The sequence below is a fragment of the Sinohyriopsis cumingii genome, chromosome 10 (assembly GCF_028554795.1).
Source record: "Sinohyriopsis cumingii isolate HCF-2022 chromosome 10, ASM2855479v2, whole genome shotgun sequence".
Lineage (NCBI taxonomy): Eukaryota > Metazoa > Mollusca > Bivalvia > Unionida > Unionidae > Sinohyriopsis > Sinohyriopsis cumingii.
Window position 1 is genome coordinate 117,564,338 of NC_142970.1, and position 12,614 is coordinate 117,576,951.

At 37.3% G+C, this 12,614-nt stretch overlaps 1 protein-coding gene across 3 annotated transcripts in view; it reads right to left on the bottom strand.

The window, feature by feature from the left end:
• Positions 1-12,614, bottom strand: part of LOC149791087 (uncharacterized) — a 73,433-nt gene that overhangs the window by 23,139 nt on the left and 37,680 nt on the right. The window contains exons 9-13 of one of the 3 annotated variants that reach the window (XM_089973006.1): positions 12,158-12,220; positions 9,913-9,993; positions 9,333-9,374; positions 3,213-3,371; positions 1,348-1,523 (exon numbers count right to left, since the gene is read on the bottom strand). In XM_089973006.1, coding sequence (XP_089829132.1) covers positions 1,348-1,523; positions 3,213-3,371; positions 9,333-9,374; positions 9,913-9,993; positions 12,158-12,220 — 521 coding nt within the window. The remainder of the gene's footprint in view (positions 1-1,347; positions 1,524-3,212; positions 3,372-9,332; positions 9,375-9,912; positions 9,994-12,157; positions 12,221-12,614) is intronic. The other 2 variants (XM_089973007.1, XM_089973008.1) reach the window with 2 other exon arrangements.

A 12,614-nucleotide genomic window follows, 5' to 3' on the forward strand; every position in this document is an offset into this window, starting at 1 on the left:
CATCATTAACCAGGTGCCCTGGAGTTCAAAACAAACAGCCCTTTTCAGGGCTAACCAAACCTTTAGAAAAGAAATAGTAATCGATTTGCCTATGTGTGTAAGTAGAGTAGTGTGAATATAAACACTCACTCTTTTCTGGTGTGATTGTATGTGTTTGTGTTAGTCAGCGCTCACGTACGTTTGTGTGAATAGTAGATTATTGGGTTTTGTAAGCGCTTAAGTTGGTTTGTGTGGATAGTATATTTGGGTTTCATTTTAATGCTTTGCGTGTGTGATAGTAGATTTTGGGTTCGTTTATTACTGCTTCACGTATGTGGATAGTAGATAATATGAGATGAGAAAAGTAGGGGATGTTTTCCTTCATGTCCGCGCGTTGTTTGGTAGTGATCTAGGTAATATAATTTTTAGGCTTTAGGGGGATGTTTTCCATCACGTCCGCGCTTTGACTATAAGAACCCACAGTATTCGTCGTTCACACCATTCTACAAAGAATAAAAAAGAAGATGGCTTCGAACCACTTTGATAAAATGAAAAAATTGCAAGACGTCCTGGACAATTTGGGCATGATGGAGCAAATGTTGGTTAACCTAAACGAGTATCACTATTCTTATAGTCTCCATCGAGTGAAGATGGAGATCAACATTTTAAGAAAACTAAAGGACATCATCAGTGATCTCTTAAAAGAAATAAAGGAGGACAAGGAGGACGAAGAGGAAAGGATAAAGATGAAAGCATGGAACGAAAAAATTGAAAAAGAAGAAGAAAATGAGAAGAGGAAGAAAGAAGAGAAAAAGAAGAAAAAGGAGGAAGAAAAGAAAGAAAAGAATAGAAAAGGACAGAAAATAAGAAGCTGGTGGAGAAATAGAAGAAATTAGAAGAAGAAGAAGAAACCTAAAGGCCCTTTTCAGGGCCACTTCAATCTCTCGAAAAGACCTTGCCTTTCAATTGCCTACCCCACTTTTTTTTATTTTAAAAAAAAAATAGAGACCCTTCCCTGTTTCAATTTCCCATGTTAATTTCCCTTGTCCCTAGAAAGGCCCAAACTCTATTCCCCTGTTTAATTCCCCTTGTCCCTAGACAGTCCCACGATTTATTCCCTATGTTAAATTCCCCTTGAGGCTAAACAGGCCCAAGATTATTTTTTTTCCCATGTTAAATTCCCTTGAGGCTAAACAGGCCCAGGTGTTTCTCCCATGTTAAATTTCCACTGAGGCTAAACAGGCCCAGGGGTGTTTTTAATGCTAATTCCCATTGAGGCTAAACAGCCCCACTTCACTACTCTCTCTCTCTCTCTCTCTCTCTCACACACACACACACACACACACAGAGATTAATATATACACTCACATGTTGTCCTTCCTTCCAATTGTGTGGTTCTAATGTTTTGCACATATTAATAACTAATGCCTCCGACGCCACGTGATCTTTGCTCCCCGGATGGCAGTCTCCCGCCTCGGTATTTGTCTGCATTAAACCATGTGCTATAATGCTAATTGTTGGCGCCTTCATGCAGGCATACGTTACTGAAATGTATACAGAACAAATAAACTGAATTTATATCGCTGATGGGTACACACAATTGTATGCATGCAAGTTACTCAGTTGCATATATACAAACATGTCTGCATGTCAGTCTCTACTATGTATGTATTCAAGCTACCTATCTTTCTTTAATATTGTTTCACTATATTGATGTTTATTCATATACTCCCTACGGTAAGGGAGGTCATTATTTGAAAGTTTATGATGGCCTTGTCTTTAAAGCTTTACAACTTTTCATGTATGTGATTAGAATGTTGGTGTTTCTGAATCATCATTAAATGAAAAATATAATTAATCATAATTTGAACATTTTCTTTCAACAACTTGACTATTTGAAGGAGAACTTTAAATATTTTAATTTATACTCTTTTAGAAACAAACTTCTCTTGCTATCTAACAATGAAATGTCGCACAAACATTTTAATTATATACCTGAATACGCGTTTTCGAGTGGGCCGTGTCAGAATCTTTTGATAAAACTTTTCATTTTCATATAAAAGCTATTTTAAATGTTGAAGAGTTGAAATTACATGGATCTGAAGGATGGATTAAAACCAGTCCAATTACCACAGCAGTAGTCTTTATACGTGGCAGAATATTTAGCTTCTAGTGGATTATACTAATATTCATATCGTATGACCATTCATGATGCCATCCATAATTTTACCACACGGGCTAGACAATAGATTTCAACAACTACAAATATTTCGTTTAGTACAGACTAGATATTTTCAGATCACAGTCTCTGATAGGGAAAAACATTTGATTATCAAATAAGAACGGGGTTTAATCACGGATTTTTAAAGGTGAAAACATTTCATCTACTGGAGTAAGTTTTTAGTCTTGCCTGACATTTTCCCAGTCAGTTTTTATAAATTTTCCGAAACTTTCTCTTGGAAAGTCTTGGGAATATATGTTAACATGTTATCTGAAAAATATTTAGATTTTTGAAAAAGAAAAGGAAAATCTAGAAGAGTGTTTTTTAAACCTTCAGTCACAGGCCTTACAGAGTAAATACCTAGTCAATCAATTTATGATTGGTCTAAAGCCGTTGGTGATTTTCTTGATTGGTCGAATGACATTGATGATTTTTCTGATTAGTCTAATGGCAATGATGACGTAAAATGATGAATACGATTTATGAAATCAAAATTATTTTTTCTAAATTGTCATGTATGCATTGAAGTTATCAACTGTCACTGGTTTGCTAAATAGTCCTTTTTCCATTGAGGAAATCAGTGTCTTGGATTGCTAAATGTTATGTTCCATCGGAAACACCTTTGGTTTTCAAAATATTCATCTTCCCATACTGGAAAGCTCGAATCACTACACAATAAATATTCCACAAATATTCTAGAATTGTGTATGCACTGTCACCAATATATTGATAACAGATTATTTGCTTCAATAATGATTAGTAATGCCAATGTTGAGGGCCATGAATTCGCACCGTGCAGGAACCAACTTCCCCGTTCCATTGCTTGTCTTATATACTACAAGATATACAAGGCTTAAATAATTATCTGTTTAAAGACTTGCTGTAATTTTAATTGTATAGATTATATGTATTCCACTGAGATCAAATGAACATTCTTTCTTGAATATGATATATAAATGTACATGTAAATATATAACTATTTTCTAATGGAAAAAGGATTTATAGTGCCTACCCATTAATTGCGACGGTGTTGCCATCATAACTGATGTGGTTAAAGTTGCGTTTGTTGGAGTCGGTGTTGCCGTATTTGTAGCGTCTTTTGTTGACAAGGGGTTGAGAGGATCAGCGCCGAGAGTTGTCGTAGAACCTGTTGACGAAGCGATGACAGGCGGTGGGATGTGAGGAGACGCATACTCGTGACTAAGGTAAAGTAACCAACTAAATCTATTGTATGTAGTTTAGACAGTTATCAAGTAACAATGGTTATTAAAGAAAAATACAATAACTCCTATTATATTTATGCACATATTACAGGGGCATTTGTCTACACCTCGGCGAGTCTAAGGAGCCAGTTAAAGGGCCAGATTTCAGCTGATGTGGGCCATTGTTTCTTGTGTTAATACAAGTGAGTCTGGTTGGGAACCGGTGTATGGAACCAGGGAATCAGCTGGTTATCTGTCCAACTGGTGCCAGTGGTCAACTGGTTGGGGCCTGCGGTTAGCCTAGCTGGAACGCGATGAGAAAACATGAGGTTATCAGGCGGGCCGAGCCACCTCCCATTCACCCTATATGCCAGCATTGAATTGGTTTTCACTTTGTTGCAACATTTTCAATTTAGAAAATAAAAATAAAATACTTATATACATAGTAGAAGGAGTTTCAAGGCAAACACGAGTGCTCTTGCTAAAAATGTTGATACCAATAAACTATACAATATTATTCATGCCATGAGGATCTGGTGGGGTGCAAAACCTTATAATGCTAGAAATGCTGTGGTGGTCTTATAATGGATTATCGAATCTGCAAGCGTGCTATGGTAAATATATGAACGGAAACTGAAACGGATAAAGATGATCACTATTTTTCATCTACGGGATAATGAAAAAATAAAAATAATTGCAGTGCCTGATTAGTGTAGTTTATTTTAAATACTAGTAACTATTTTGCAACTAGTATTCCCCGAATGATAAGTAAAGGCTATACTTGCTAAACATGGTTCGGGGGGTGGGGGTGGGGTGGGAGGGTGCTGCGTACATTAGTGTTTACGGGCTCACTGTAGAAATAATCTATATAGGAAACAAAGTGAAACGTTTCGCGTTTCGCTTTCAAAATGCCAGATGTATGAAAGGGACATGCACACCGAATCTAGGCTTTATTGTAAGAGTGATAGCAACAGGGTGCAACACAATCAGGTAAATAAGAAAAGAGTGACAGTAAGCAGTTTGAGAACGTATTGCAGTAATTGAGGAAGGCCAGAAACAACCACACGCATCACGACATTTGTTTATTGGGATCACACGTAGAACTTACGTACACTTAGTATTACTAATAAACTAATTCAATGTAGACACCAAAGTCCAGTGTTGAGCAACACGTTTCAACCCAGCAGCCAAATCATATTGTCGACAGGACTATTCCACAAGACGATTTGATAGACATGCTACTTAACGATAATCAGCCAGACAGAGCTAGGCAGCGTGACAACAAAGTGAGGCCAAGAAATGTATGAAGTTTCCAGCATTGTAAATATATGTAATAGCACAGCGAATGTGAAAACAACTAGCGAATCTTCGTGCCAGAAAATCTTGCAGTCGACGCTTATGTATTTCTTAATGCTCATGGCCCATAAATGCATTGCATCAGTGTATTTGTCGTCCACATTAATGGTGCATGTCCACTACCCGCTTGATTCCCATCTCCCTTTCAACAAGCCAGCGACCACCAGACTTTTGGTACCTGGATCTTGTTTAAGTCATAGATCATGTCCATATCACTCTTTTGCGGGTCGCAGATGTCGCGGCTGTTCGAGTACACTAGGTTCTGTCGCTAGTACGCGGAATCTACACAGTTTTTCGGAGCCTCGCCAGAATTATCTGGAGCGTCGGGGTCTAGTCGAATGTCAGCTGTGTTACGGTAAATATATAAAGCAGAAATTAAAACGAACAGAGATGAAGATGTATGAATCGGAAGACAATTGAAAGAAAACTGAAATGAAGATAGATGATAATCGATGACGAACTGATACTTCAGATGCAAAATGAATAATCTATGCGCTTCTTTAGCTGTGGAAGGGAGAATAACATCAACGTTTGTACTTTTCCTACCACTTCTAAAGTTGAGTCGTCGACGCCGCCAAGTGCGCCAGTATCCTACGAAAGCCTTAGTCACTTGAGGCGGCGTTAAAGACTTTCTCTAACATGCTGAATATTGCAAAGCGCTTAAAAAAAACTTCGTCTGCATCTGCATGCTGAATGATTTGGCACATAAGTCAGGGCACAAAGGGTATGGAGCTGGTATCATTTTCCTAGACTCGTCTCTTCACAGTATCGCTTGACGCATTGGGCAGCCTTCTTGACCACACCATCCCAACTTTGACCATACGGTTCCATCTGCTGAATTAGATTCATACCTGAACAGAGCAACATTAAATAGCTGCAGTTTACCTACATCTTGCTTCCGATTAAAGACGGGCCAGCGTTCAAGTGTACTACAACATTTGCCTTGCGGTGTTTAAGGCGCTTAAGCGCAAAATGACCATACACATTGTTGTATGAGATATTATATGTCGATTTTTCAATGAGGAACATAATTCTCTTGTTTGGTATAGTGTAAACACAAATAATGTCTTTTGATATATCAGGACGCTAGCATTCCAAACGCTGAGATCCAGGCAATACTGACGTTCTGTTGCAATCAACAACCGCTCTTGTCCTCCGAATCTACGGCCACGGTATTCATTGCGGATTATAGCAACCGCACTATTAACGTAGATCTGAATGACCTAGGCCTGTTATTCGACGCCTTTGCGCTACTTATCAAATCAGTCATTGCGGTTTTTGCTGTCCATGGTGCAATGAACAATATCGGTGCCCATTAGCTGGTATCAAGTTGTTGATATTGCCAAGTGTTATGGTCATAATCTGCTTAATCTGCTTTACCCCATACAGTATCGATAATCCGCCTTAAAAATGTGTCCACTGGAGCATCACACTCAGGGCTGTTATGACCTGGCAACATCAAGACATGACCTACAAAATTGGATGTTGTCTGAGAACGACCACGTCGACCCACATGATGTGGTTACAATACAATAAGTAGATAACAGGGTGGTCAAAGCTAGTGCAAGGCGGATTTTGCATCTACATACAAATTTCATCAACAAAAGCAAGTTTATTTCTAAAGCTTATTCTGAGTATAACTGTTCTTACTGTTTTTGCAATGCCTTCAACTTACACGAAGACATCTAAAGGAAAATAAGGATCATGATATAAAGTATCAAACTGCATGACCGACTTCTACGCCCTGCTGCGCATATCACAAGAAGAAAGTAATGACGAAACTATGTGGACCACCTCCCTAATCTGTCGTCATTAGGAATACAAGCTTCAAGGAATTTCAACAACCATTGTCAAAATTTCATTTCAAAGTTTCATTGTGACCATTGGCGGTCCTATCTAAGGTTTAAAATAATTTCAGATATTCACATTAGACGATATTGTTTACTCATCAAGCCTCATTTTCGATTTGACAGCGTCTGTCCTTACTCCAGCCTGCTCATCAGTGCTATACACTGTGTCCTTTAGTCAAGCACCGCCAGTACTAATTTAATTGTATATTTGTATCCTTTTATCTTAGTGTAGATGTAAGCCATGCCATATATATATATATATATATATATATATATATATATATATATATATATATATATATATATATATATATATATATATATATATGTATATATATATATATATATATATGTATATATATATATATATATATATATATATATATATATATATATATATATATATATATATATATATATATATATATATATATATATATATATATATATATATATATATATCTGGACTCTACTATTTCAACTAGGGTACTACACCGAGGGTCTTGAACATCGGTGGTATAAATAGCGGCCCGCAGGTGATGAATATCAACATAGTAACGCATATATTTGGCGATCAATCGACCCCATGATGTCTCCGCATTGAACTTTGCCACCAACCATGTATCAGACGCCAGCCAATGTTACCTCCAAGTTACATACCGTAACGTCCTCTTCCGGTTCACAGCCTGCCTCATCGACTTGGAAGCGTGGCATTCCCATAGGATGCTCCTTTGGATTAAAAAGTCATCAGTGGACACTTGCTATCATGGCCGGTATTAAACAGCAGATAATATCACATCGGGCAGTGAAAATAGAGCAATACATGGGTCTGGTTACTTTCACTGAAATTCAATTCAAAACTTACGTACCTTTCATGGATTTACTCTCGGTCACAACAAAAGCATTATCACACTCCGGGAGCCGGGTATTACTTAACTGACTTCAATGGTAATTGTGGTAATGTATCGGGGGCCAATCTTTTAATCATCAGGATAGAAAATAACAGCAGTTACCCGCCGCACAAAGACTGTGTTATTTACATAACCAGTGACATTAAAGTAAAATTACACTACTGTTTGATACCACCGTCGTCACATAAGGCATGTACATCGGTTGGAATGGAAAAAGTAGCAAACAACGAGTTAAAATAGCCCACGGAAGAGTAAAAACCCGTGTGGTTTTCATGAACAATATCCACTGAAATGGTTCTGTTGTCGTTCCAGATGTTCAGCTTCTAACTAATCGGGGCCTATTGTCAGCGCCCCACTTCAATACCCCGTCGTAGGAGCTGCTGCGAGTTTTGTAAAGTTATTCATTAGGTGGATACAGATGTACAATGGGTTTGTCAAACAAACGTTGTAGATAAACGTGCAAAGTCAGCAATAATCATGGACAGAAGGAAATTCTTATTTTCTTGAATTCATTAATTCGTGCAGCCAGATGATTATTTCCTGTCTGAAGAAGTACCCCATTAGGTTATGAATAATTGCTTTCAAGTGCCAAATAATTTTCTCAGCTTGCGCGCGATCCGCGTAGTCATCAGCAACAAGCACGCGGGTCCAAAGGGTCCCTTATAAATGCCATTGACATGTTTCGCTTATGCATGTTCCTTGGGGACATCGCCAAAAAAAACCCTAGGTCACTGAAAAAATAACGAATACTACACAGACTGCATTTCCCTGTTACAATTACTAAACCTGTATGCCGGCTTCAAGGCCTAACGTTCCCTGTTTTCCCCTAGTTTTCCTGCTTATTTTATATTCTTGTGAAACGCTGCTAATTTTGTTTAGTCAATTTAAGTAGCCACATTACGTACTATGTCGCTCATCCGCTATGGTCCGCAGATCTGCAGTAAAAGTCGTTAACTATCAATGCCACTGTAAACATTGCATGCCAGACGTGCTGCGTAAATTCCAAAAACAACCACTAGCGAAGCCGCCCAATGTCAGCAAAGGTACAAAGGCATCAACAATAAAGCATTAGGTACACATTTTAACTACAGTACTACAATATTTAAAAATGCATAAAGTAACGATTTTGTGCCAGTCTAGATGGGGAATAATGTTTAACCCATCTTATTCCAACCGACTGATCTATTGGCCGCCGACTCCACTTCCCACCTTTGCTCGCGAGTGTTGACACCGAATATTGGCCTTCAATCGGCTGATCTCTAGTCTTCCAGCGGGTTTTCAGACTCCCACTCCGGTTTCTACCCAGGCTTATCGTTTTATGAAAATCAACTCTTTTACATCAACTGTTTATGAACTATTTTAATATATTATATTACACTAGACTAAAAAATAAAACAAACATATTTAATACAAATAAAGATAAAGCAAACTACCATCAACACCCAAACACAACACTTTATTTAAAAAATAAAACACTGAATGACAGCACATTGCTTTAAAAACAAAAATGATAAACAACAGTAGGTGTTTGTAATCGTTGAGGTCAAAATGTGTTGTGATGTGATGTGATTTGGATTTTTAAGGTAGCTTTAAAAAATTTCAGTCATATCGCTACGATGTCTGCAATGTGGCAGTTTATAGTTGAGGTCAAAATGATCTTGAAAACTAAGAGTTGTTTTATTTCATTGAAAGTTACTAGGTATTCTATTTCAAAAATATAGTTGACCTAATATTTACGATACTTCGATATCATATTGAAGTGTATTCAACAGATTTAAAAATGTTTCTACGAATGAGGTTTCATAATACATACCATGTTCGCATGTACATTGGGAATCTTGTTTATCAAGAATGCCTGCAAAATATCGGTTGAATGTCATTTGCATGCAGAAACGTTTGGGAAAAAAGTGTGTGTGCGTGTGAGAGAGAAATAGATGAGAATGTAAGGATTCATTTGTTTAAATTCTGTACTAAGATATATCAAGATGTATTGTATGGATAGTTGAACATGACAAAAAAGTCCCCAAACACTGAAATTTGAAATTATAAGGTTTTTTTTTCTTCATTTAGCTTGACATGCATCACGTTCCTTATTGTCAAAACCCTCTTACTGAATCATATTCACCTAAGTGCTCGAAGGTTTGAGCTTGAACCTGAGATTGCTGATGATACATTATCAAAAATAGTTTATATTATCATCATTATTTAATAAGATTGCAATGCGTTTATGAACTTATTCAAAGTCAAACTCTAAATACAAGCTGGATCACAATTTAATACTCAGCTGCATATGAAATGGTTCATGTATAACATTGATATACTGCATTTAAGTAAACTACAAACTTAGTAACTCACTAGCTGAATCTATGGTTTTTATATGAGTTGTTACATACCATTAAAATGCTTTAACATTTCCCATTGGCAGTCCAAAGACCCGGATAGGTTGGTCGGCACCGAACCAATCAAATGCCACACTATAATAAAAGTTGTCGGTATTGATAGAAATCATTGAATGTGCATGATGTCTTTGTTTTCTTATTGCTTTGTTATTTGGTAGGTATTTGTGCGTGTGCGTGTGTGTGTGTGTGTGCAGGAAAACAATTGGCATTTTACAGAATCTTATAACGTCAATATCATAGCAATGGCAAAATGATTTAAACATATTCTTGTAACAATATCTGTCTACACACAAACATAGAGATACATAACACGTAATATAACGTGTTTTGAACAGGATGGCGATTAATGAAGATATAACTCATAGCTGAAAAATACGGGATAGGATAGGTTGGGTGATATTCGGCTAAACCGAGATCATCGTCAACACCACATAAATGTTAACCACGTGTTAACTTTGGCTTTTGGCTTGAGGGGCTTAATATGGGCTTTTGGGCATCAAACCATGATAGGCTATAAATGGCGGACATTATATTTGGTGGTGATAAAACCAAAAAATAGTTTATTAAGAATATATTTATATGGCAGTGACTTTCACAAATCCTTTGGATTAGTAATCAGCCGCTTGCCTAGTTCCCAATGCTAAGCGGCAGCCGATGCTACAACTGTAGCACGATCGAAACTTACTACGGTACAGTAGTTACAATCAGTGCATCAAACCTCCAACCTCTACTCCGACGATCTGCTGTCAGATGGATTAGGAGACAAGAATAGATCGGAGGATTTTGGTGTAAATCAGACACATAAAGATGTTTACATGGAGTGCTTAACGTTGGTTTTACATTTGGAGATTCGAAGTTCACTGTTATGGGATTAGTGCCACTTGAACTCACACAAAATAGATTTATTAGGAATATTCATCTTCATTTTAAGAACAATGTCTTTTCGTCAGTTTCGGGAATATGAAACAAGTCAGGAGTCTAGATTTTCGGTATTTAAATGCAAGTCGAGAAAGAAAGGCAAAGTGGAAACGAGTGTCTACAGTTTGGGATATTTGCCTAGAATGAACTGGTCTTTTAGACTGTATATACATTTGTTTTCTGCCCTATGGGACACATGAAGAAGCACACTATGATTGTACCAAAGAGCTGCTTCGGATTTTCGTCAGCCACTGTGAGGTCTTACAGAATAAGCAAAGCGCGCAGGGCTTAAGGGCAAGAGCAATATAAATCTTCAAATCATCATCAGAAGCTGGAAATGGTCAAGTAGTCAAGCAATGTCTGTTGTTATGGTCAAGTTGTGACATGATGGTGGATCCTAGATAAGCGAGATGAAAATATGGTTGTCATCATTATGTGAAATTATCCTTACGTGTCTCAGACCAACAGAGAGAAATGAAGGATGCCACATTGAACATACGCTCAAACTCAACTGATGGATGATAAGTAATGAGCAAACTTAATAACACGTAGATAATTTGGAAGTTTTGAAACTCTTCGTTGAGTGACGTTAGTTACAAATGGATACTTGATGTTTGTTACGAAATGAACTAGTTTAATACCGATTTTGACAAATTTTGTGTACTTGTGTAGATTCAAACATGAACTTCAAAAATATGGAACGGCAGCATTTCCATGCGAGCTGATACTGACCAAAAGTAAACACGTGGAGAGAAATCCAATGAAGCTGCATACAAGTGATCTCGCTTGAGTGATAGCGGCAAAGTGAGTTTACAGTGTAATGGTTTGTCGGTAAGGCACGACAGAATGCAAGGGTGTCATGGTAACCTCTCTCATCAAATCACATCTGATACTGGACGGAATGATCCAAAACCACTAATGGCGAGGATGGGATTAGGGTAGAGGGTGGAGTCTAGGCGGATACGGGGGCCTACTGAAAAGTGATCCAATCCTGCAGGTGAGACATGTCGGTTTTGTAAGCAGCTGAATTATGCATGTACGTGCCATAGTCGCAATCATTGCTTTCTCATTAAATATATATAAGAGTCCTAACTGAATGTAATCCAGCTTCATGTAAGATATTATAGCTTCTAAAGTGGCATAAAACTGTTGTATATATTTTTATCTTATCTATTCACTAATGTTCTCAATTATCTATGTTATTTTACCAGTTTCAAGATCTAGGTTTATAACATTTTATAACTATATATTTAAAACAGCATACATTATCATTATAAACTAATTATATGAAAATATTGCTTAACGAGACATGCTAACTTACCTGAATGGTGATGCGCACATGGACCCACACTACTACCGTTTAGGAACAAAACGTTATTTGCTTCTGAAGATGAATGAAGAAAGCAAGTAAGAATAACCATGAAGCCCTGCCTCTAAACCGAATGTTGAACATTTAATGATGCACACAGTTTGCCATATCTAAAATATTTCATGATGCACACAGTTTGCCATATCTAAAACATTTAATGATGCACACAGTTTGCCATATCTAAAGCATTTAATGATGCACACAGTTTGCCATATCTAAAACATTTGTGAATCACCTTACCTTGCTCATAATCCTTTGTGTGGTTTTGGAAAGATCTAAGGCAACAAACACACATACTCATTATGAATAATTTTCTTAAGAATGGAATAACATAGGATGCAGCACCATAAACCTTCGTATGATCTCATTTCCATGCAAAATGTGAAACACATCTGCCTACGCTTCTTAC